At 40.4% G+C, this 26,776-nt stretch overlaps 1 protein-coding gene across 10 annotated transcripts in view; it reads right to left on the minus strand.

Annotated features, from left to right (window-relative positions):
• atosa (atos homolog A) overlaps nucleotides 1-26,776 on the minus strand; it is a 90,182-nt gene that overhangs the window by 39,595 nt on the left and 23,811 nt on the right. For 3 of the 10 annotated variants that reach the window (XM_078530253.1, XM_078530258.1, XM_078530257.1), the window contains exon 1: nucleotides 68-155. The exons of 2 other annotated variants lie outside the window; for them this stretch is intronic. In XM_078530253.1, the coding sequence (XP_078386379.1) occupies nucleotides 68-104 (37 nt within the window). In that variant the 5' untranslated portion in view covers nucleotides 105-155. Of the gene's footprint in view, nucleotides 1-67; nucleotides 167-356; nucleotides 574-26,776 lie in introns of those variants that run through there. 5 more of the 10 variants (XR_013573478.1, XM_078530252.1, XM_078530254.1 and 2 more) reach the window with 4 other exon arrangements.

Raw genomic sequence — 26,776 nt, forward strand, 5'->3', positions numbered from 1 at the left:
AGACTTTGAAACTTGCATACTTTCAAAATAACTCTAAGAACATTAAATTTTCTCCATACTAAGTTACCAGGCGGCTGAAATTCTGGAGCTTCATCCATACCCATTATTTTCCCTTCAGGTAAAGCAACTTAGAAAATGTAGTAAACATCATTAAAGGCTCCAGCATCTGTAAATGGTTAAGTCAATAAAACACTATCAATGCTAAAGGGAATTTACGAGATTACCAAGTTAAAGTAATTTTTGTCAATTTCTCTGTGCCTGATTGGAAAATGTCAGCTTATTTGATGCAATACTTTGCAATAACTCTACTACAACACCCACTCTAGCAAATATTTAAAAAGCAGATTACCACGTACCTTTCTGGCTTTGTAAGTTTTGAAGTCCCATTCTGGTACCAAGAGTTCAGACCTTAGTCTTGGTTATCAATCAAACTCAACTTTACTTAGCAGGCAAGTTTAATTTGCAGTTAGACAGGTCACTCTGTGAAACACTTCACAGCAATGGAGCACTCCAGTCCCCCGATGAGTGGGGCAGGAAAAGCTTGCAGTACCAGTTCTGGTATGCAAATCACATCTGTTGTTAGCCAATCACAAAAGTTTTATCAGTATTAGCTACAGAGCAATCTCCAGTTCAACCATTCTCCTCCAGACGAAGGAAGCATCTGGTTGGTGGCTGCTAGAGCTTTTAAAATAAACAAATATTAAATAACCTATGTTACTGCTAGACAACCACAATACACTTTGAGGCTGAAGCATCAAACTAAATATCAACCTTTCTTCTTCAGTTGTTGAATGACTTGCTGTGCATTTCCATCACATTCGATTTTTACAACCAAAGGAATATCAGCTCTCACAAAAAAGTCTTAGTTAGATTTTCAAAAATAAATGCATAGGATAGAAAACTTACTTGTGACTACAATAAATCATGATTTAAGCTCTATACTTTAAACACCATACTAAACTGCTGTGACATACTCTGAGCAGTAACAATGAAGTAGGCTTTTCAAGTTAGATATTGTTGACAGAAATCATGTACACGAAGCTTCTCAAATGATTGCCCCAGTGACCTCAATTTAAACTCAAAACAATGTGACATTCACTCTTTTCCAGCAGTTACTGCGGCGAATAATCCTTGCACTTCAGATACGAGCAGGTTGCCATTGATTCAATGCATTTTGCTGCAATATACACAATGTGCCCTAAATCAGCAGGGCTTTGATACATGGGCTAACTTATATTTATCTCCTTGTTCAGCCAACCATATGCTTTTGATTTTCTTTTCTACTACATCTGGCTGCCCAGTTAGAAGGGTAAGCAGACGTTTTGCTTCAATATAAAGTAAATACTGATATCTATCTTCAACTGAGTAGATTCAAAGTTATTTCCACACAAATCTGGTAATATCTGGGTGAATTTGGAGGCTGGCATCTTGGTGCCCTCTAATAATTTAAAACTTTAAATCCAAACTGAGGGGTTTGATAATTCTTTAATTTGTTAACTGTATTACAGTGGTCTTTGGTTCATCATGAAGTCAATAACCTTGACAATCTAGCAGTGTACCATTTAACTTTACACTGGATTTGTGTCCACTCACGATCCTCTTACTACTTCAAAATTGAAAGGTTGCTCATCTAACATTGAGTCTTAATGGAGCAGACAAAGCTATCCAACTCAGCTCCCGTCAAAATCTTTCTGTCAGGGCCCCTACCTCAATCCCATCTCTGGCTGCTTGCTCAAGACCTGAACAATAAATTCACTGTCCTAAGATGAGTCTTAAGCCCATTCATCAGGAAGGCCATTTTCGTCCATCTTAGCCGCATTGTCAAACTTCCACATTCGATGTATTCCAGCTGGCTCCAAAACATTTGCCCACAGTTTCATTCACCCAGATCCTACTTCTGAAATAACTCCATGCCAGCCTCCATAATACAATAAAGTCAAAATCCTAATCCTTGCTTAAAAGTCACATCGTTGCCTTCCCCCAAATAGTTCCGGAACTGCATCCAGCCCTGTCTAAGCCTGTGTCCTTTGGTCCTCCAATTCTCACATCCGCTGCACCTTTCCCTTGCTCAGCTGAACCACCAATGTCAGGATTTAGCCGGCTGTTCAATTCATGGGAAACGTCTCCCTGAACTTCTCCAGCCTGCCATTTTTCCCTCTGCTTTTAAAACCGGTCTCTGCAAGAATGCTTTTAGTCATCTCACCGAAGTCTTTCACTAACACCAATTAAGGTAGCTTTTCAACTGCATTTCTGGCCACCTCCTCTAATCTCCCTCCTTCTTGGATCAAAGTCCCAACTACAAAGTATCTTTGATGATCTTTCTACATGAAAGCACTATATCAACACAAATTGGCGTCAAGGACACATTTCCCTCATTTCTTCTGACAATGTCTTTATAAATTAAAGATAATTTTTCTATCTCGCTACTTATATAATTAAATGTCCTGCATCTAGCATTTTCTGTAGTAACAAAACTTTCAAAAGAACACTGCCAGAAAGTTTGGTCTCAGAGACCCCATGAGCACATAAGACAGAAAATCGTGACTATCTTAACTAATGACAAGCATGTCAAATTGTGAAGGAGATATAGGAACCTTCAAGCTTTCTCTGCCATTTATTAAGATCATGGCCGAGGTTTCAGCTACACTTTCCTGGCTGTCCCAATAACCTCCACCTCTCTTGTCTATCAAAAATCTAACTCTGCCTTCAATAAATTCAATGGCCCAGCCTCCACTGCTCTCTGGGGAAGAGAATTTCACACACTAACAAAATGTCTCATCTGAGTCTGACAAGAGAGACCTCTTATTCTTAAACTGTGTCCTCTAGTTCCAGTCTCCCCCATGAGTAGAAACATCCTCCCGGTGTCGACCCTAGCAACTCCCCTCAAGATCTTATATGTTTCAATAAGATCGCCTCTCATTCTTCTAAACTCCAATGGCGTAGGCCCAACCTGTCCAACCTTTCTTCACAGGATAAGTCCTTAATCCCAAGAATGAGTCTAGTGAACTTTCTCTGTACTGTTTCTAATGCAATTAAATCCTTTTTTAAAGAAGGAAACAAAAACTTTGCATGTTATTCCAGATATGGTCTCACCAATGCCCTAAACTGCTGCAGTAAAACTTCCTTACTTTTATATTCCATTCACCTTGCAATAAACACCAACATTCCATTTGCTTTCCTAAACACTTGCTGTACCTGCCTGCTAAATTGCAGAGGTGAAAAGTGGCACGGAGAGGTTTTTCAGGGGGTGGGTGGAATTCCAGAGCTTGGGGCCCATGCAGCTGAAGGCATGGCCACCAAAGGTGCAGTGATCAAAATCTGGGGTGCTCAAGAGGCCAGAATTATGGAGCACAGATATCTTGAAAGGCTGTGCAGCTGGAGGAGACAGGGAGGAGAGAGAGCATGGACGGATTGGAAACAAGGATGGGAATTTAAAAATTGGGCATTGCTTAACCACAAAACAACGAACAGTTTCTTCAGAGTCTTATTAGTTATTTTTGTTCAATCAGTCAATTCAATGTACATAGTGTCATGAAAACATGCTTTAATGATTTTCTGTTGGACTGTTGTAAAGAACATATCATTTTAATTCTGTTGTACTGTGGATTAAAGTTACAGTGGCTACAGTTTGAAGGACCTGTCTACTGCAACAGGGTGAGGGATATATACAATGTTGCTGCCCTGGAACAGAGTGTACCATGAAAGACAGGATGGTGCCGAGGAGTCGTCTGGCTTAATGGGGAACTGCCTGGCAAAAATGTTTTAACTGGTTCCTGACCAGGTGACCAGGGTTTGTAAGAGAGCAGTGCAGCAGAATAGCTCCTAGCCTGAAATGAAAAAGACCTAAAACCCCTCTCTCCTGTGTGTAAAATTCCAGTAATTCTACAATAATAGCTAACAGGCATTTTCTCCTCATATCTCTATAACCTGCCCTTTCTGAAAACCCCTGTCAAGAGGCAAAGGGGAAAATCACTGTTAGAGACATTGAAAGGCAAGTGTTCAACCAGTGAACTAAATACTCAGTACTGGAAGACTACCTCATGTCATCAAAGAACTGAAAGGAATTTGGAAGGCATCGATCAAAATCAACCCATCGAATCCTGTACTCCGGAATTAGTGCTATTGAACTGTTTTATCCCAACCTTAAAATCCATGGTTTTGTGTGTATCCTGTTAACCTAAATCAAACAATTAGGTGTGTTGATCAAACTTTTTCACATTTGTCGCGGCTCGGGAAGCAGTGGGGCTTGATATTGCAGTGCTCTATCCCCAATGAGTCGTGTCAATTCCACAATCCAATCTATTGGGATGGAGACAGCATGATTGCAAAGATCCATCAAAGGCAATGACTTGGGGAACATGAGTGAACCACATATCCGGTGCCTTAATGTCTTGCTAATGGTGAATGGCCTGAGATATTCCAATGGTGGAGTTGATCCAGTAAGCCTAATAGCTTGGACATTATGACCCTAGCCAAGAGGGGGTCCTCAGATATGAACTCATCGAGATATAATGGGGGTGCCTCAAACCCAATCACTTGAACAATAGGACTCTCACAGTAAGAAAGTAATTCCCAGACATGAACTGATTAAAAGTTGCAAAGGGGAATACACTAGTGATGACCACGTTTGAATCACTGGGTGACGGTTATGTGAGAGGTCCACCCTTGTTTTTAAGCTTCTGCTTTCTCTGCAGGGAACAAGCAGCTGAGGTGCTGAGACAGAAGACCCGAGTGGGTCCCTCCTTTCTCCTCCTCTCCAACCCACCCTGCAAGCTTTGAAGCTTGTTTGCTGATCGTGACCATCCAGGGACACCCCTGCTGCAGACAAACTTCTTAAAAGAAATCAATCCAGCACTATCATTCTCCAGGAGAACAGCCAAATCAGCCATCTATATCTTTAAATTGGATGCATTGGGACCACCAAAGGCACGTTGCAAGACCATCAACCTGAAGCCAGCCAAGACATGATACCTCAGACCATATGTTCCTTTTATTTTTACAGATTCTAATTTGACCAACCTATCCTTCCCCACTTTATAATCTATTTGTATGCGTGTGTGACCTTAGAGTTTGTGTGCATTGGAGCGTATCTTATTATTTGATTGGTTCAAGTATAATAAAGCTAAACTCTTTCACTGACAAATTCCAGAAAACCTGCCAGATTGGTTCTTATATGATAACAATGCGTAAACAGTTAAGCATTCGCTAAATTGGCAAGTTCGTCCTTTTCAAAACATAAAAACCTGTTGTGGCTGAACAAGGAGAAGGAAAAGAGAGGAGCCATTCAGCCCTCCTCACCTGATCGTAATGATAGCCAAAATATCAACAAAATAAAAACAGTAAAATTATCAAATCTTAATAAAGAACAATTTGTAAGAAATATGTCTTGCAACACCTCCTTCCATATGGGCTGGGGCTTGATTTGGAAATTTCTCCCGAGCCGTGGGAATTTCCAGGTGCCGTGCAGAAATTTCTCCACAGAGCTGGAGATTCCCAGTGTCCAAGGCCCCTGAGAAATTTCCAAAGCAAGCTGCTGGCACCTGACTGGCCTGTAGCATATGGAGTAAATTTCTTGCAATGGATCCAAGTGGTTGTGAAAAAAGCTGCATCATGGGAGTTGACATTTTTACCGTTTCTGCAGAACTACAATATCCATGGAATATGGCGACAACCTATAACAACAGAGCAGAAAATGACCAGGAGTTTTACTTAGTGCCTGAAGACAAATTCTATGTGCAAGAGATACAATAATAAAATTCTATAAGATACAGTTACCATGGGAAATTCTTAAAATACTTCAGTATAAGTTTCTAAAAAGAAAATTTATTACAATATCACTCATCTGTGGTATGGTTAATAAGATTTTTGCAGGTTGTACATTACTGATGTTGTAAATAGAAAATGTAATTCTAGGTGCAAAATACCAAAGACCCTAATTGTTGCCCTGTGGTACAAGCCCAGCACTATGTAAAAGACTTAGCTGGGGCTATTCTCTCACCTAAGAGCTGATCTAGAATATTGTGATACGAACAGCTACATCTGTGGATATATTTTTTAACTGAGCAATGTTCTGCATTTCTATGAGATCCTCGAGCCAGTCAAGCTGTATCAATAGCTGCATAAATTATAAACAAATTTGACTTTATTAGTACAAGAAAAGGGGGAAATGTATTGACTGTGTAAAGTATTTCCTGTATGTTTATTTCTACATATAAAAGACTTCTCAAATTAAAAATTTGTTTTACACCATCATGGTAACGTCATTGTGAAGCAGCTTCACTTTCCACATATGCTGCACTTCCAAATTAAATGCAACCTGAGCTCTGAGTATCTGGTCGGGTTATATCTCTCAGTGGAAGCAGCCTCATTCCACCTTCGAGTCAGTTTGGGTCTAGACACTGCACCTCTACTCCGCAAATTTAATCTTGATGCATGGCAACACCAGCTTTAGCTATCATGAATCAAGGGACAGCCTTTCTGGGAGGAGAATGAGGCGGTGGGCCCTCCATAAAGAACTTAAGAGTGTCAGTCAAGTACAAGAAAATAGAGAATGCAGTTCAAAGGATGGGAGGCAAGGTTACATTGTTTCAAGAAATTAATACAAATTAATCAAAAAAGTTAAAAAAAGAGTGCATTCACGGCTTACCGTGTTAGTATCGGAAATAATGTCCACTGTCCATTCAACTTCAGGACAATCTCCTCTATGAACTGAATGCATAACAGCATTGTGACAGAGTTCATGAAAGTCAATACTCCTGTCTTACCCCATCTTGCTAGCTACAAGAAAATGTGTCAAGACAACAGGGGTCAACCCCATTTGCCATCCATTGTGTACCGTGTGCATGCACTGTCAGGCTGTAATATATGCCTCTGCAATTAAAACTACTGTAGAGAATTTGCACTGATACCATTTACATTATATTTCATTGGGCTCAGTATTCTTGCATTTTTGAGAATACATTTTTAGTTGTTCCTTGTGCTTCAATTTACTGAGGCCTAAACATTTGCACATATCTACTGGTTTAATTTTAAACATATGCTGCATTTAGCTACAACAGGAGCATATGTATTTTTGACAGCATTACTTTCTCCCTCTTTCAGACCATGTCTGCATATTCATAAATAATTACCACTAAATACAACTGCCTGTTAATCAGTGAGAATTGCCATAATGTCTTTGATCAGGAAGGTTCAGCCCAGTCTGACAATGCTATCTTTTCTCCCAACCCAAACAACAAAAGAAAATCACTGTGGTCAGATGAATTGAGCAGATAAGACTCCGAACATGGTTTCTAAGACTAATCAAGAATTTTCCCAACTCTGCATTAATAGTGAAGATTGAAGCCAAATCCATCTAGATCCTGCTGGGAGGACACCAGGCCACAGGCAATATGGTAGTATATGACAGTGAGTTTCTACAATTATACCTACAAATTCTATATAGAGAAAAACACTGAATTTTGAATTTTGCTACAGCTAATTTATTTTAAATTTAACTATGAGATTCTCCACTGTAAGCTTACATTATTATAACATAAAATGTTTTGAGATATGGAGGGTCAATAGGACTTTGCCACAAATCAGTTTCATGGTTAATGTTATTCATGCAATTTATCAAAATTATCACAAGACACAAGCTGTAAAATAATTTAAAAGCTCAAAACGTTCTGAATGCAAGAAGTTAACAAGGCATCATCTCATTCTTCAGACATTATAGGATTGCAAACATAATAGCCTCCTGCTGAAACTGACTATTCAGGATCATCCTAACTTGTCTGTGAGAGGACACAATTACTTCTTAAGTTTGTGAATGGAAATAATTCTGATGCCGATATCGTCATTCCAAATTAAACGTATTAGAATGTTGGGCATTTGCAAAAATTTGATAATAAGCTTAAATTTTAAATGACGTAATATAATTATTTCATTTTTGAAAAATAAGTGACAGCTTGTTTCACTGCTGTGATTGAAAACATGAAAATTATAAATTTTTCAGGTTATTTTACACATATGGTGATAATTTTTTTTTAAGAGCACTCTAAATTTGAAGCTCATTAAGCATTCTATATTTTTGTGCTACAATCATGGATAAGATTTTAAAACCAGAACTAGTGTTTGGTACTATGAGTGGTGTCAGCCATGGCTTAGGTAGGACTCTCACCCAAGGTACCAGGTTGTGGATTCAAGCCCAACAAGAAAGGTGATTTTACACAGTTATGACGCAACAGATGATGTCTGCCAAGTGGACCAAATCCACGAGGGGAACATGATTGCACTATCACAATGGTTTTACAATTTGTATTTATTTCGAGATGTGTGCACTGAATTCAGAAGCAATAAGTCCACCAAGACATTGAGGTTTTTTTAAAACTAAATTAAAATATTTATTAACAAAAGATTTCAAGCACATACACAAGACTACAAGCTACTCCTATAATAACTCCTAAAATTCCTAATTTATCTGAATCTCAGTTATACCCCCTTTAAGGCAACCATTCAAAATTTTAGATTTTAAAGAGATCCAGCAAATTAACACAAAACCCTGGACAGTGGAATTCCAAATGACTTTTCTCCAGCTTCAGTTTCGGTAGACAGCAGACTTATGCACAAACGCTGGAGGCTTCTTTCACAGATTTCTGTTAGATCTCATAGGGCCTTCTCCTGACACACAGCCTCATTCTCCTTTATATATGTTTCTCTTTTTTAAAATATGTAAATTTTATGGTTTCATACTTCTGAATCTGTATCTTCCTCACAGTAGAAAAACTTTCATGTTGCTACTATTTATTGTCAGTAATCTTTGGGAAAAAATAAACATTCCTTAGCCTTGCTTATCTGGCTATTTGTAAACACACAGATCTTTTTGAAATTCAAATCTCCCTTCATCTATCTAAAAATGCAAATTCCCTTCACACCTTACATACTAAGCCAGCATCTATGTTTACTTAATAGCATGCCAAACACCTAGCTTCTTTTGATGAGTTAAAACTTGCTGTCTACTCGACCTCAACTGTAATTAAATTACAGACCTAACTATACTTACCCCCATAAACCTATCTTACAATAAACCAGAAAAATATTATGAAAATTATTATACATCCATGACAACACAATATCTAGATTGATATCCAATGCAGTGCCAAGGGAACGCTGCACTGTCGAAGGTGCCATCTTTTGAATGAGATGTTAACCCAAGGCTCTGATTGCCCTCTCAGTGGCGCTATTTCAAATAAGAGCTGGGGAGTGTGATATTTATCCTTTAACCAATATCACTCAAAAAATATTTGGTTGTTATATTGCTGTTCATTGGATCCTGCCCTGTCCAAACTGGCTGCCATACTACATTACAACATTGGCAATACAGTTAATGAAATACTTTTGAAGTAAAGCACTTAATGATATCCTGATGTTGTTAAAGGTACTATGTAATGCAAGTCTCTCTTCTTACGGCTTAGCTGGAACTGCATTTCTCTTGTCTAGGAGAGAGCTCTTCACACTAGTGTTTACAAATATATGCACAGCTCCCTTTGATGATAATTTCAATATTTTGTGCTTGTGGGTAAGAGTACTGTACGGTAAACATTTAAATCAACTCCCAGTAGTGCACATCAGGTCATGGTATATTCCATACAGGGAAAACAAGCAGTGGAAACCATTTTGCCTAGGAGCCTCAGACTATCTCTCTTCAGAAAGTGCATCTGCTTTCCCAGCCCATTGATCTTCAACCCTACTTGATCTTTTTGCTATCCAAATCCTACAATTATGCAACATCTCCAATTCACGTTTGCTGGAAATGCCACATCGTCCCTGCTGATGAATGTCTTATGTAGTTGTGAATCACCATGGGGTCAACCTTTATTCAATGGTAGCACTCGCCCCTCAGAGGCAGAAGGTCATAGCTTCAAGCAGCACTCTAGAAATATGAACACACAATCAAGGTTGATATTCCAGTATAATACAGAGGCAGTGCTACCCTCTCAGAGGTGTTATCTTTTGGATGAGATGTTAAACCGAGGCTCTGACTGCACTCTTTGGTGGATGTAAAAGTTCCCAAGGCATGATTCAAAGAAGAGCAGTGAAATTTTCCTGGTGCCCGATTCAATATTCATCCTCAACCCACACCACCAAAAACCGGCAATTTATCTTATGGCTGTGCACAAAATGGCTGTCATGTTTCCTTTGGTTAAGTGAGTGGGCAACAAGGTGGCAGGTGGATTATAATGTAGGGAAGTGTGAAGTTATTCACTTTGACTGAAAGAATAGAAGAGCTGAATATTTTTTAAAAAATGAGAAACTTGTAAATGTGATGTTCAAAGAGGCTTGGGTATGCTCATTCAAGGAACGCAAGAAGTTAACATACAGGTACAGCAAGCAATTAGGAAGACAAATGGCATGTTGACCTTTATTGCATGGGGATTGGAGTACAGGAATAAAGAAGTCTTGCTAGAGTTGTCCAGGGCTTTGGTGAGACCACATCTGGAGTACTGTGAGCAGTTTTGGTCTCCACATTTAAGAAAAGATATACTTGCATTGGAGGTGGTGTGGTGAAGGTTCACCAAATTGGTCCTGGGGAAGAGGGGGTTGTCCTATGATGAGACCCTGAGAAAATTGGGTCTATTTTCTCTGGAGCTTAGAAGAATGAGAGATGATCTTATTGAAACAAACAAGATTTTCCAGAGGCTTGGTAGGGGAGGCACTAAAAGATTGTTTCCATTGATCGGGGAATCTAAAACATGGGGGCACAGTCTCAGGATAAGGGGCTGATCATTTAGGACTGAGATGAGGAGAAATTACTTCACTCAAAAGATTGCAAATCTTTGGAATTCTCTGCCCCAGAGGGTTGTGGATGCTCCATTGTTGAATACGTTTATAACTGGGATAGGCAGATTTTTGTTATCTCTGGAAGTCAAGGGATATGGGGAACAGGCAGGAAAGTGGAGTTGAAGCCCAAGATCAACCATGATCGTATTGAATGGGGCGGAGCAGGCTCGACAGGCCATATGGCCTACTCTTGCTCCTACTTCTTGTGTTCTTACATTGCAACACTGACTACTCTATTGACTGTCAAGCACTTTATGAAGTCCTGAGGTCATTAAACATGCTGTATGAAAGCAATCTCTTTCCTTTTAATGGTGCATGGATGAATGGTGCTCATCTATGTGGACTTTGGTGCTCGTTATTAGATTCCAGATGGTCCATAGGTTCATCTGTGAAAAGGCCAAATACGTTGGTTTCATTTCATTATAATATCCATGTCTACATATTGACAGATCAATTACATATTTTGCATCAGAATGTCCTGCTAGTTGATGCTAATATTTGATTTGATTAAGGTTCTTTACAGGGGAAAAAACAGAATACATCTTTACCAAAGTTTAAATTGAAACCATCACCCACTACTGTGAACTCATGAAAACTAGTGAAACTAATAGCTGAGAAGCATTTTCTTTTCTAAGGTGGCAGCTCTTCAATTGGTTGCAGTTCTCCAGTGGATCTTAGTGCTGAACAGCTGAATGCAATTCCGCGTCAAATTAATTGCCATGTCTTTCAGTATTCAACTGCTGAGCTATCTCCTCCAAGCCCCTTTTTCTTGCACAATATTTGTGTGAGGCAGGGGAACGAGCATAGAGTCCTGTGCCAAAAATGAAGCTCACTGCCTCTAAAATGAGTTCAACCTCTTCATAAAATGGGTCTTTTTATGGTATGTTCAAGAATTTTCAAAAGCAGGTCTGCTGCTTGAATTACCACCTGGTGATTTATAGGGGTTAAATACCTTATTAACTGATGGTAAACTGCGATTATTGTGACTGTGCTGATTGGGTACCTAAACTTAGCTTTTAATCAGCACAACCAAATTGGCTTCAAGTGAAACTGAGAGATTCTGAAGGTTTTATAATTAAATGGCTCATTCTCTAAATTTACTGCTCTGAAATTACACCTCCCTTTAACAGTGTGGATATTATACTTTCAAACAATTATAGGAAATTGAACAGGATGGAAAAAGTGAAAAACATGTACTTTATTTCAATCTCATTACAGATTGAGTTAACATTTTACAATTTGGACATTATTTTTAAGACAGTGACCCAGATTTTGTGCTTGTAATGATGGTAAAACTGGTAGCGTCACGAAACTGACAGCAACCTCAGTAACCCATACATGTGGAAGTACGGAAATTGCTGTCAGGGATACCCTGCTCCCCCACAGGATGCATTGAAGTTTTCACAGGTGCAATCAGCACAGTACAGTAATCAGTGATCTGACATGAAATTCAACTTAAGTCAAATTAATAACTATTACTGTAAAGACCATTGAAATGTTACACCTTGTTGAATGAGATGTAATTGCGTTTTGAATGATGTACCAAATCATAATTACAACTCTAGCCCTGGAACTATATTTTAGAAGTCTGGAATGTCATTCTCTTTATTCAATAATAAAAATCTTTAATTTTTAGTATTTTAAAAATCTAACTTCAAAAAGCTGATATTTCAAATTCTATTGTAATCCCATGTGGATGCCCCAATCTCTATTCTGCTCTCTGTAAAATTATTTAAAATGATAATTAGTGCTTTTGTCCTTCCTGGTTTGTTGTATGTGAGAATTCTTCAATCTGATTGTCTGCTCAGCTTGCTTGATGATTTTACAGTTCCTTAACACCAGGGATTCCTTATTGGTGATGCTAGAATCGTGAGACAGGATCGTAATAGGGAAAAATCAATGCCACAGAGCTCACTAGATCTTTGTGGGCAGCTGTCTTAGAGTTCAACAGCGAATGCCATCCCTTCCTGGCTGACTGCAAAATCCGGGCCTTTACTTCAACTCCCACATTTTCTTGCTCCTCTACATTGTATATTGTCACCCGAGTAAAAGATGGAATTGCCATACAGATCAACACAAATTTATTTTCTTAAGCCATATGTAACTAACATTAGATTTTAATTAACGCCTTTAAACTTTTCTCAATTAATACTTAGCTGTTTAGGAATACTGCAGAACTTAAATTTCGTTAAGTGTACTGTTCTAAAGTTGTATTGAACACAAGTTTTATATGTACCCTAATGCATCTTCAAATAAACCACATTTCCACCCAATTTCAAATTAATTTTAATTATAATTTAATTTTAATAACTTTAAGCCCACGAGCCACAAAAGTCACTTCAAATTTCACCCCTCCCTACCTCCATGATTGCCTTCAGCCATATATACCAGTGCATACCATCTGCCATGCCGAGACATTATGCTACTTCTTGTTTGCTGCTCCACCATTGGTAGCTGCCCCTCCAGTCCACTTTGACCATGTTTTTATCTCCACCCAAGCCCTCTCTTCCTTCTGATTCATGTTCAGTCATTCTCTGTTAAGCAAAATCATGAGTCTCTGTACGCAAAGAATGATACGGAAATGCAAGCTATCTAGATTTAACAAACTGTACAAATTTAATGCAAGAAGTGTGCTAGGTTACAATTCAGTCAGAATACTTAAGTGATATGCATGTCTTGCCGAGTCAAATAAAATAATTTTATGTTAGCATAACCTTCCATTCCTGGAACTCACCAGAAGAGAGGCTAAAATAGGGTTTGGAAATCTAATGATCGGTCAAATAGAAATTTTAGTACAAAAGGAGGGACTAATATAATTGCTTCTGATCAAATGCTATAGTTCTGTTCTTATGATAGATCAATCATAAATGAGCCCGTGTATATGTAGCAGTTACGCATGTAAAAATCTTCTAGCGTAAAAAGCCGCATGTTTAGTAACCAACTTGTCACACTCTCTCTGCCTACACAGATGTGAAAAAGCAATACTGCAAATTTGTCAACACTGTTATTTTGACAATGAAAATAGAGCATTGCTGCCAATTTGTTTGAGACAGAAGAACGGGTGTAAACCATTCAGCCCCTCAAGCTTGTCCCGTTAGTTAATTAGATCACGGGTGATCTCTATCCTTTCAAGGTGAGAACAACAGTTTTCTACTATCCTATGGATTAAAAAGGTGCTTCCTGGATTCACTTCTGAATGGCCCAGAATTGAGAATACATTCCTCTGTCCTGGATTCCCACAGAATAGCTTCTCTGTATTTACTCTTGTCAAATACCTTTAGCATTTTTAGTACTGTACTTCAACTTGATCACCCCTCAATCTTCTAAACTCAGGAGAACACAATATAAATTTATCCACTCTGACCTCATAATTTAACCCTTCACACAATCTCCCCAGTTCCCCCCCCTACCTTCCTGAGATGCGGTGCCAGAACTGAACACTGTACTCCAGATGGGCTCTGATCAGTGCTCTGCTCAAGCATAGCTTCTTCACCTTTGTATTCCAACCCTCTTGAGATGAAAGCCAACATTGCATTAGCCTTTTTGAATTTTTTTTGCACTTGTGCACTGGCTTTTAGTGATTTGTTTATCTAGATATCCTTCTGCTCCTCCACAATTTCTACTCTTGGGTCATTTATTGATTCACAAAGGAATTTTTTTTTTTAAACTGCAAGTACATGGTACCTTCCACTTGTGATCTAGTAGGACAAGCTTGCTTGAATTTGCTGTAGGGAGTGCTGCGTTATGTCTACATTACACAAAATTTATTGAATACTTATGCAATTGTACATCCAGACAAGATTTGTATTAATATTCCCTTTATAAGGAGAAAATAAATGATGGGTGCACCTTGCAACACCTTTTGATTGCATATAAGCCATGAACCACAAAATGAAAGATTGAATGATTTACAATGCTATCCCTTAAAAACGTTTTCTTTTTGAGGTTTGGTTCGATTACAACTTTCATTACAACTGCTCATTGCCACCATGTGACCATTTCACTTTTATCATGTGCCTCTAAGAAATGATATAGAGGGAGGATACTTTTATGTCAATGTGCTAGGCCTGGTTACAATGAACTCCAGAGGGAAAAGCAGTACTGAAAGAGGTGGAAATCAATTGTTTGCATGGTGATACAATAGATACAACCTGTCTGTTTACATGACCTATTAGAAACAGTTCTGACATATGCAAGGCCATTTAGAACTACTGATTTTTTAAAACCAAGAAATGTACAGTAAAAATACACAATACAAAGCGATTTATATTGTTCCAAACAAACCAATTATAGCTCATGAGCAATTCAATAATGTAACAGAACTGTCGCAGTTCCGAAAACACAGGTTTCTGCATTAGAAATAGGCCTTAGCTCCCTGGTACTATTCCCACATGTGAGCCAGGAGATCATGGTTTCAAGCCCCACTCCAGACATTTGAGTATACAGTCAAGCCACTATTGAGGGAGAGCAGCACTGTCAAGGGCTCTCTCTCTCTGGTGGATATAAAGAATCCAATGGCACTTTTCAAGGAAGAGCAGAGGAAAAACTCCTTGTGTTTCCACATACATTTTCCCCATAACCATCATTATTAAGAGAAAGTATCTGGTCATTTACCTTTTTGTTGTTTTTGGGATTTTGCCGCGTGCAAAATTGCTGTCACATTTCCCTAAATTTCGAAAGTACTTTCATTAGCTGTGAAGTGGGATATTGAAAGATCATGAAAGGTGCTATATAAATACAAGTTCTACTTTTGTTATTGTGGTACTGGAGTTCTTTGCAGACCAGAAGGTTACTATGAAGTCCAAAGCATAACCAATGCCAACTACATTCTATTGTTACATGGGTACATTTGTAGTTCATTATAAATGATAATTAGAATGCATGGAATAGTTTCTTTAATATGCTAATCTGTGATCCCAAATAGAAATAGCTAAGATAGTGCATGAGTGTTGTGAAAGAGATAGAAGAGAATTGAAGTTAAAAATATTTGAAGAGAAGAATGGGGAAAGAACTTGTATATTCAGCAAAATCAATTCTTGAGTTTGAGGTCTGCAGGAAGAAACAATTTCAGAACTTACTAGGAAGCGAGATGTGTTTTCTCAAGCAAAACTTAACAATGGCGCAAAAGCCATGACTTCAGGGTAAGATATCAGAGCTTTAGCAAGTATCATATGACCAGGGGGGGGCGGGGGTGGAAAGAGAGCATTGGGAACCAGGGGAACTCCTCAATCGGAGGCCTCAAGGGAAGGTCGGTAGTGAAGCGTCTGATCATGAAGGGTCCTCAGGCAGGCACCTGGGTCTAGGAGGTAGGTATAAATGCCTGATTCGCCAAGTCCTTGCCTTGATGAAGCTGCCAGGTTTTTCAACACTCCAGAATCCCAGCCAGCCATAGTCCAAATTGAACAGCTGAATGACACTGAGACTCTCAGCTTCATAATATTCCAAGTTCCAACTTGCCTCAGTGAAAGCCAGGAGTGGGAGAGTTGGAGGCAGGTTTGGGTCAGGAAACATATATTTCAGACTTCAGTCACCCCACTATCACACCACCCCAACACCCTACTTGGACCAGCCCTTTCTTCAATTAAAATTCTCCCAATCCCCAGATGGTAAAAAAATAGGCTGAATTCGAGGCAAGCCTAAAAAGCAGTGGAAGAGAAAAAAATTTACTAGACTTAAATAGGGGAGGGTTTTCAGAGAGAGTTTTGGAGAACTGTAAGAGCAATCTCAAATGGTGGAGTGAAGTGGAAGAGAAGTAAAGATTGCAAGGATTGATACAGGGCTAATAGTAATCATGGATGCAGGGCGGGCCTGACAGCAATCACAGAGGCAGGCATGGCCACAAAAGATGCCAAAACTTGATTCATAATGACCCATAATGGTGTATGGAAAGTCAAGGCCATTGATGTTCTGGATTATTTGTAGTTTGCGGAAGTGGAAATATGGATGCCAATATGGGTATAAAAGAAGAGGGAACATTCTGATTAAGTAGAAAGCAAAAATAAATGTGAAACATTTGCCATCAGGACAGAGATAAAGCTTATTAGGAGAGTCAAAGAAATGAAATTTTTAGGATTGGAGATATGAAGCTATACTGTGGTATGGAAATCCCCAAAATAACAAATGGTGACAAGTGCAGGAAGCTGCCAAAGGGAATTGAAAGATGTCATGAGAATCTGAAGCTGCAAAGTTATCAAAGGTTGGCTGACTTATGATAGTCAAAAGGTAGCTATGGGTTGATAAGCAATGGATTGGGGGGGTCCCAAGTTGCACAGTAGTCTGAGATTAGAAGCTAGGGAGGGGGGACAAAAACAGGCTTGCAGATGAAGAAAATAACAAGGAGAGCTTTGAATAAAGGACAGGAAGGTTTCCTTGTCCTATTTGTTTTACATTGAAACATCATAATAAAATTATTTAGCATATATGGTAATTTATTGACCTCACATGCACTGTTTTAAGTTGAACTAGTAGTTGGAAAAAAAGATTTGAGAGCACTACTATGGGTCACATTTAGAAACAGGGACTTAAAACACAAAGCCTCAGTCTTTCAAATGTCTTTGTGGTACAATGACATCAGCATAGCAAAAAGGTCACATTATAATCAAAAGTTGCTGCCTAAGCTCACTGCAAAAGCCTTTTTGCAAAAAGTTCTGGATTTTCCTATGATAAAAAGATTTATTTCCTTGAATCAGAATCAGTCAGGTTCAACTATTTCAACTTCACACGTAAAAAGAGCATGTATGATAATCAAAAGTAATTGCAGACAAATCCCATACAAGGCTTTTCAAACTTAAGTTTGGAGGGTCCACTGAAAATACAGGAATGCTCCCAGGAGGCTCCATGCAAATGTTGATACACTCCTGGGGACCCCCTGCGCTAACTTCTGGAGAACAATACCAGTTCTCCATAGGTGAACACGGCTAACAGTGCAACATGATTGCATCTTGCAGAATTCAAAAAGTCAAACCAATAATTGGAAGCACGAATTTGAGAAAGCATTGAAAACTACAGTATGTCACATTTAGAAATACCCAATACCTTTTTACTCTCATCAAATACCCTTAGTCAATATATTACAACAGGGAGGTCCAAACTACAGCCAACACCACATGCAGCCTCAAGCCCCAGCAATCCAGCCCTCAAATTCTACACACTTCAATCTTATCTTAATTTATTTCTTACTTACTGGTTTGTGCTATTTGAATTTGTGGCCATGAAGATTTGGAAATGACTGTTCTTTGTGCTGCTGTCACCTTGGCAGATAAATCCTACACCAGCATGCCAAGATCTGTTAATACAGTTCATTACATCAAATCCGGCTATCTGAAAGCCAGCGGTATCCAAAAACGGGACAGTTATTTTAAGTGGGCCATGCAAGAATTTTAGGTCCCATTGGCAAGTTGCTGCATCGGAGTGGTGGCTTGCTAAGTGGGTCAACGTTTCCCATGCTCAGAGTGATCGCAGTAATCCTTGACCCCACCGACTTGGCCTGATTCGCCCTATCCAGTTTCAACTGCCCAACTGCATAGCAGTGCCCAACCCAACCCCAAGGGCTAAGAGAACGGACAGCTGTGTGCAGGTTTAAAAAAAATACAAGGCTTGAAAAAGGCAGTGATAGTGAAACACTGCAGGGCAATAAAGTTAAAGCAATCATATCAAAAACGAAGCCAGCAGATACATCCAATGTTAGATTCAGCTTCGCTAGCATCAACAAGACAGGTGAAGCACCTTGGCAGGAAGATGTTCTAGAAAGGTTAGAAAATCAAATGGATAGAAAACACTTCAATATGTATTCTAAAGGAACTTGTTCTCTTGATTTCACATATTCCCTATTCATTGAGTTAAAGTTCCATTTTTTCCCCCCAGATACCGGCAAGATCTGAAATCCAGCAAAGACTCGGTCGTGGGGTTGCCAGTTTTGAGACACTCTCCCTGTATTAGCAGCTTAAGTTGATGCAAACATAAATTTAAACTTGACATGGTTTGCAGACTCTATGGAAAACAGAAATTCCATAATTACGAAAAGCTTTGGTACTCCTGTTCCACAGCTTTTTAATCTCTAAAGTTCAATAGACTCTTGGTAGCATCAGTGAGGCATAGCGACTAGACTTGAAACTTTCTGCTTTTTTAAAGAATTCTGTGACCCGTTTTTCCCTATCCATCTGTAGAAATTATATTGCTCTATATGAGTACTGTGACCATCATTTTAAGTAATCCTATTGCATATATATGTGCGCGTGTACGTGTGTGTGGGGGGGTGGTGGTGTGAGGGGGGAGGTTGGACAGAGACAAGGAAACTGAAGAGGCACAAAATAACGAAAGTAAAAATACTGGATTAATAATCATACCACAATTTTCTGGACCTGTGTCACAACACTCAGATCTTGGAACTAATTAAATGTATCAGTTCCAGCCATGCCTCTGTCAGTAGCACGCTCCTCTCTGAGCCACAAGGTTGTGGGTTCAAGTCCCACTCAAGGACTTGAGCACAAAAGTCTAGGATGACATTTCAGTGCAGTATTGAGAGTGCACCGCATTGTTGGATGTGCAGTTTTTCAGATGAATCATTAAACCAAGGCCCTGTCCGTCCTCTCAAGTGAACATTAAAAGATCCCATGACACTACAGTTAGTCATTTGGTCATACAGAACTTGAGTATTGCTGAAAAAATAGAAGTCGAAGCTTTCCATCTTGCCCTCATCAGGGCATTACGCAAGAATATCAATATAAGGTTAAAACAATAATTTATACTGTATTAGAAGAGAGTACTGATTGGTAAGGTCACGCCAACCAGAGACGGTGCCATGGAGCATATACCAGTGATGGTGACTAACAGTTAACTGCCAAGCATTGTTTGAAATTTAAACCAGACAGCTTGGCCCTGATGAATCAGTGAATGGCTGTCGCTTATTTTGTTTAGCTGAAACAGGTACAATGTGTGTACATGTTCTGTCTGCAAAGAACAGGGTCCTGCTGTATTAGTATATGTACCATACAGTACACGCAAATGTGCCACACTGCAAACCCAACTGATAATCTTAAATTGGTTGCCAACTTAATTCTTAGCACACTGAGGATTATTTAGCAAATGTCCAATCGCAGAAATCACATGTAATGTTGGACACTGTGTTTTGAGCTTTGCAAGCACGGACTGTTTGGGTACAAGTGATGAAAACTAGTGGTAGGCCAGAGGATTGGGATTTTTTTTTTAGGAACCAGCAGCGGAGACTAAAAAGCTAATAAAGAAAGAGAAAATTGATTTTGAAAGTAAATTGGCAAGAAATATAAAAACAGCAAGAGGTTCTGCGGGTATATAAAAAGAGAGTAGCTAAAGTGAGCGTGCGATCCTTGGAGAATTCGAGTGGAGAATTGATAATGGGGAACAGAGAAATGGCAGGTAATTTAAACCAATATTTTGCATCGGTCTTCACAATGGAGGACACTATAAACATTCCAAAGATGTCAGATAAGCAAGGAGCTAATGGGAGGAAAGATCTTATAACAGTCTCTATGATGAGGGGCAAAGTATTTGAGAAACTAATGGGACTAAAGGCAGACAAGTCGCCAGGATGTAATGGCCTGCATCCAAGGGGTTTAAAGGAAGCAGCTGCAGAGATATTGGAGGCATTGGTCAAAATATTCCAGAACTCACTGGATTCCAGGAGGGTCCCAGCAGATTGGAAAACAGCTAATGTGATGCCCCTGTTCAAGAAGGGAGGGAGACAAAAAGCAGGAAAAGCACCTGCATGCTAACCTTTTGTGTTTCATGCACAAGAACACCCAGATCCCTCTGTGCTGCACTTTTTTAGGGTCTCTCTCCAGGGCCAGTCAGCCTATCATCTGTTGTTGGGAAAATGCTAGAGTCCATTATTAAGCAAGAAACAGCAGGACATTGAGAAAATCTTAATGCAATCAAATAGAGTCAACATAGTTTTGTGAAAGGGAAATCATGTTTGACAAATTTGCTAGAGTTCTTTGAGGATATAACAAGCAGAATTGATAAAGGGGAACCTGTAGATGTAGTGTATCTGGATTTCCAGAAGGTATTCGACAAGGTGCCACATAAAAGCTTACTGCACAAGATAAGAGTTCACAGTATCGGAGGTAACGTATTAGCATGAATCGAGGATTGCTTAACACACAGAAGACAGAGTCGGGATTAATGGGTCTTTTTCAGGTTGAAAAGACGTAAACTAGCAGAGTGCCACAAGGATCAGTCCTAGGGCCTCAATTATTTACCATCTCTGTTAAGGATTTAGAGGAGGGGGCAGAGTGTAATGTATCCAAATTTGCTGATAATACAAAAATAGGTGGGAGGGCATGTTGTGATGAGGACATAAAAAATCTGCAAGGGGTTACAGACAGGTTGAGTGAATGGGCAAAAACTTGGCAGATGAAGTTTAATATAGGAAAGTTTGGGGTCATGCACTTTGGTAGGAAAAATCAAAAGGCAGACAATTATTTAAATGGAAAGAGACTCCCAAAAAGTGCAGCACAGAGGGATCTGGGTGTTCTTGTGCATGAAACACAAAAGGTTAGTATGCAGGTGCAGCAAGTAATTAAGAAGGCAAAATGGAATTTTAGTCATTGAGTCATAGAGGTCTACAGCACAGAAAAAGGCCCTTCAGTCCATCGAGTCTGTGCCGGTCAAACAAGTACCTAACTATTCTAAGCCCATTTTCCAGCGCTGGGCCCATAGCCTTGTACGCCATGGCATCGCAAGTGCACATCCAAATACTTCTTAAACGTTATGAGGGTTTCTGCCTTTACCACACTTTCGGACAGTGAGTCCAGATTCCCAACACTCTCTGGGTGAAAAAATTCTTCCTCACATCCCCTCTAAACCTCCTGCCCCTTACTTTAAATCTCTGCCCCCTAGTTATTGATCCCTCCACCAAGGGGAAAAATTCCTTCCTGTCTACCATATCTATGCCCCTTATAGTCTTATACACCTCAATCATGTCTCCCCTCAATCTCCTCTGCTCCAGGGAAAATAACCCTAGTTTATCCAATCTCTCCTCATAACTAAAACTCTCCAGCCCAGGTAACATCCTGGTAAATCTCCTCTGCACTCTCTAGTGCAATCACATCCTTCCTATAATGAGGATTCCAGAACTGCACACAATACTATAACTGTATGGCTAGGGGATTGGAGTTTAAAAATAGGGAAGTCTTGTTATGACTGTACAGGGTGTTGGTGAGGCCGCACTTGGAGTACTGTGTACAGTTCTGGTCCCCGTATTTAAGAAAGGATACACTGGCATTGGAGACTGTCAAAAGAGATTCACTAGGCTGATTCCTGGTATGAAGGGGTTAACTTATCAAGAACAGCTAAACAGGTTAGGTCTTTATTCATTAGAGTTTAGAAGAATGAGGGGTGATCTTATTGAAACATACAAGATTCTGAGGGGGCTTGACAGAGTAGATGTTGAGAAGATGTTTCCATTAGTGGGGGAATCTTGAACTAGGGGACATAGGTACAGAATAAGGGGACACTCATTTGAAACTGAGATGCGAAGGAATTTCTTCTCTCAGAGGCTAGTGAATGTCTGGAATTCTCTACCCCAGAGTTGTGGAGGCTAGATCACTAAAAGGATTTAAAGAGGAGGTAGATAGATTTTGAAATATCGGGGAGTTGAGGGCTATGAGGAGCTGGCATGAAAGATGAGTTGAGGCCTGGGGCAGATCAGCCATGATCTTATTGAATGGCGGGGGCAGGCTTGAGGGGCCGAATGGCCTACTCCAGCTCCTATTTCTTATTTTCTTATGTTTAGTCTGTTCCTTGCCCGTTGTAAACAGCTGCTGGGACACGCTAGTCTTTGGGAAGTACGACCTACATACGTAGCATCACGCTGACATTGAAATTCAAATACCACATTACTTATGTGCGAGATAGGTAGAATGTCTTTTTAGCTTGACGGCAGCATCCTGTTAGTGGCAAATACAACTTGTGTTGCTGTGCATAGTAGCGGCGTCAAACAGCTAGCTTCACCTATTGCTCAGATTTTTGAGATACCCTGCTCTTCCAGAGTAATCGGAGGTAGACTGGGCACTTTTCAGAGCCGAAAGTGATGGCCTTAGGCCTATTCATGAGTGTGCGTGATATACAGAGCAAAATGATCTGATCAGGATTGCCATTATCCCACAGATGGCCTTGAGGCACATCAAAGGCATCCTGCTTGATAATTGCTGATCTGCAATTGGACATTTGCTAAATAATCCCCAGAATTACACTGGCATGCAATTTAAGATTGTTAGTTGGGCTCGCTTGTGGCACATCTGCATGTATTTCAGTCCCAGTGTGATGCTAGCTATGTAGGCCATATGTCCCAAAGACTAGTGGATTGTATCAAACAGCATATCCCAGCCGCCATTCACAACGGGCAAGGTACAGACTGTACCCAAACAGTCCATGCTTGCAAAACTCACAACACAGTGCCCAACATTGGATGTGATTCTGCGATTGGACATTTGCTAAATAATCCCCAGAATTACACTGACAAGCAATTTAAGATTGTTAGTTGGGCTCGCAGTGTGGCACATTTGCGTGTACTGGGAGCTTATATTAATACATAGGAACCTGTTCTTTGCAGACAGACAGAGAACATGTACACATATTGCGCCTGTTTCAGCCAAACAAAGTAAGTGACAGCCATTTGCTGACTCATTCCTCCGGGCAATGCGTTGACCAGAGTCAAGCTGTCTGATTTAAATTTCAAACAATGCTTGGAAGTTAACTGTCAGTCACCATCACTGGTGCATTCTCCATGGCAATGATTCTGATTGGTTGGCAAATGGACTTTACCAATCAACACTCTCTTCTCATAGTGTAATTGTTATTTTCCCCTTATATTGGTACACTTGTGTAGTGTCCTGATGAATTCATGATGAAAAGCTTCGACATCTTTTTCAGCAATACTACAGTATTTCAAAAAGCAGGGAGAGTTATTCCTAGTACCGTGGTCAATATTTATCCCTCAATCAACATCACAAAAGCAGATTATCATATTGGAGTTCGTGGAACCGTGCTGTGTGCAAATTACTGCAACATTTCCTATATTAGTGACTGCACTTCACAAAGAACTTCATTGGTCACTGTGGGATGACATGAAAGGTGATATATAAATGCAAGTCTTTTTTAAAATATTACCTTTAGCGACACTAAATTTTGGTGCAAGACTTATAAATTTTCAATAGATTTGAGAACTAGGAACTAGGAGAATAAGCTAGAAACTGTAACAGAGCCTCTGGAAAATAACTGGGGAACACAATGCAATGGAATAAGTTAGGAAGGACAAAACACATCCAGTTTGACAGGATTGCTTTCAGTATGCTGTGTATGTTGGGACAGTCTAATCCCTTGCTAGAAAGAGAAATGAAAGGGTGAAGAAAGAGAAGGCTGTTAGCTTGAAGAGAGAAAACTAATGGGGGTGGGGGGTGGGAAATCATTGTGCATCACCTAATCTGTCCCAGTGTCCACAAAACATTCCACAATACCTGTTGTACTGCTTTTTCACAGTGCACACCACAGAATCTCACAGTGCAGAAGAGGCCCTTCAGCCCATCGAGTCTGCACCAACACATGAGAAACATCTGACCTACCTACCCCCACTTACCAGCACTTGGCCCATAGCCTTGAATGTTATGACGTGCCAAGTGCTCATCCAGGTACTTTTTAAAGGATGTGAGGTAAACTGCCTCCACCACCCTCCCAGGCAGCGCATTCTAGACTGTCACCACCCTCCGGGTAAAAAAGCTTTTCCTCACATCCCCCCCTAAACCTCCTGCCCCTCACCTTGAACTTATGTCCCCTCGTGACTGACCCTTCAACTAAGGGGAACAGCTGTTCCCTATCCACCCTGTCCATGCCCCTCAATCTTGTACACCTCGATCAGGTCAGCCCTCAGCCTCCTCTGCTCCAACGAAAACAACCTAAGTCTATCCAACCTCTCTTCATAACTTAAATGTTTCATCCCAGGCAACATCCTGGTGAATCTCCTCTGCACCCCCTCCAGTGCAATCCAATCCTTCCTATAATGTGACGACCAGAACTGCACACAGTACTCCAGCTGTGGCCTCACCAAGGTTCTATACAACTCCAACATGACCTCTCTACCTTTGTAATCTATGCCTTGATTGATAAAGGCAAGTGTCCCATATGCCTTTTTCACCACCCCACTAACATGCCCCTCCGCCTTCAGAGATCTATGGACACACACGCCAAGGTCCCTTTGTTCCTCAGAACTTCCTAGTGTCGTGCTGTTCATTGAATACTTGCTTGTCAAATTACTCCTTCCAAAGTGTATCACCTCACATTTTTCAGAGTTAAATTCCATCTGCCACTTTTCTGCCCATTTGACCATCCCGTCTCTATCTTCCTGTAGCCCAAGACACTCAACCTCACTGTTAACTACCCAGCCAATCTTTGTGTCATCCACAAACTTACTAATCCTACCCCCCCCCCCCCCCCCCCCCCCCACCCACATAGTCATCTATGTCGTTTATACAAATGACAAATAATAGGGGACCCAGCACAGATCCCTGTGGGACACCACTGGACACTGGCTTCCAGTCACTAAAGCATCCTTCTGTCATCACCCTCTGCTTCCGACAACTAAGCCAATTTTGAATTCACCTTATCAAATTACCCTGTATCCCATGTGCATTTGCCTTCTTTATAAGTCTCCTATGTGGGACCTTGTCAAAGGCTTTGCTGAAATCCATTTAAACTACATCAACTGCACTACCCTCATCTACACACCTGGTCACCTCCTCAAAAAATTCAATCAAATTTGTTAGGCATGACCTCCCTCTGACAAAGCCATGCTGACTAGCCCTGATCAAACCTTGCCTCTCCAAGTGGAGATAGATTCTCTCCTTCAGAATTTTCTCCAATAGCTTCCCTACAACTGACGGGAGACTCACTGGCCTGTAGTTCCCTGGCTTAACTCTACAACCTTTCTTAAATAGCGGAACCGCATTAGCTGTTCTCAAGTCCTCTGGCACCTCCCCCGTGGCCAGAGAGGAATTACAAATTTGGGTCAGAGCTCCTGCAATCTCCTCCCTTGCCTCCCTCAGCAGTCTGGGACAGAAATCATCCAGACCTGGAGATTTGTCCACTTTTAAGCCAGCCAACAACTCCAATACCTTGTCACTCCCTACATCAATTTGCTCAAGAACCTCGCAGTCTCTCTCCCCGAGATCGATACCTTCATCCTCATTCTCTTGGGTGAAGACGGACGTGAAGTATTCATTCAACAGTCTACCAATGTCCTCTGGCTCCACCCATAGATTGCCCCCTTGGTCCCTTTTGGGCCCTACTCTTTCCCTGATTATCCTCTTCCCATTGATATACTTATAGAATATCTTAGTATTTTCCCTACTTTTACCAGCCAGAGCTTTCTCATATCCCCTCTTTGCTCTCCTAATTGCTTTCTTAAGCTCTTTCTGTACTCCACTAATGCCTCTGCTGATTTGCTTCCCTTGTACCTGCTAAAAGCCTCTCTTTTCCTTCTCATCGTAACCTGAATATCTCTGGTCTTCCATGGTTCTCTGGGCTTGTTACTCCTTCCTTTCACCCTAGCGGGAACATGTTGAGCCTGTACCCTCCCCATTTCCTTTTTGAACACCCCCCACTGCTCTTCTGTAGATTTCCCCACAAGTAACTGTTCCCAGTCTACCTTGGCCAGACCCTGCCTTATTTTACTAAAATCCACTCTTCCCCAATCCAAAACATTTTTTGCAACTTGTCTATTTCTTTGTCCATAACAAGCTTAAACTGTACCATGTTGTGGTCGCTATCACTAAAATGCTCCCCCACCACCACCTCAGCCACCTGTCCGGCTTCATTCCCCAGAATTAGGTCCAGCAATGCGCCGTCCCTTGTTGGATCCTCTACATATTGACCTAAAAAGTTCTCCTGTACACATTTCAAGAAATCCACTCCATCCAAGCCCTTA

This window comes from Cetorhinus maximus, chromosome 26 (assembly GCF_964194155.1).
Source record: "Cetorhinus maximus chromosome 26, sCetMax3.hap1.1, whole genome shotgun sequence".
In the NCBI taxonomy this organism is placed as follows: domain Eukaryota; kingdom Metazoa; phylum Chordata; class Chondrichthyes; order Lamniformes; family Cetorhinidae; genus Cetorhinus; species Cetorhinus maximus.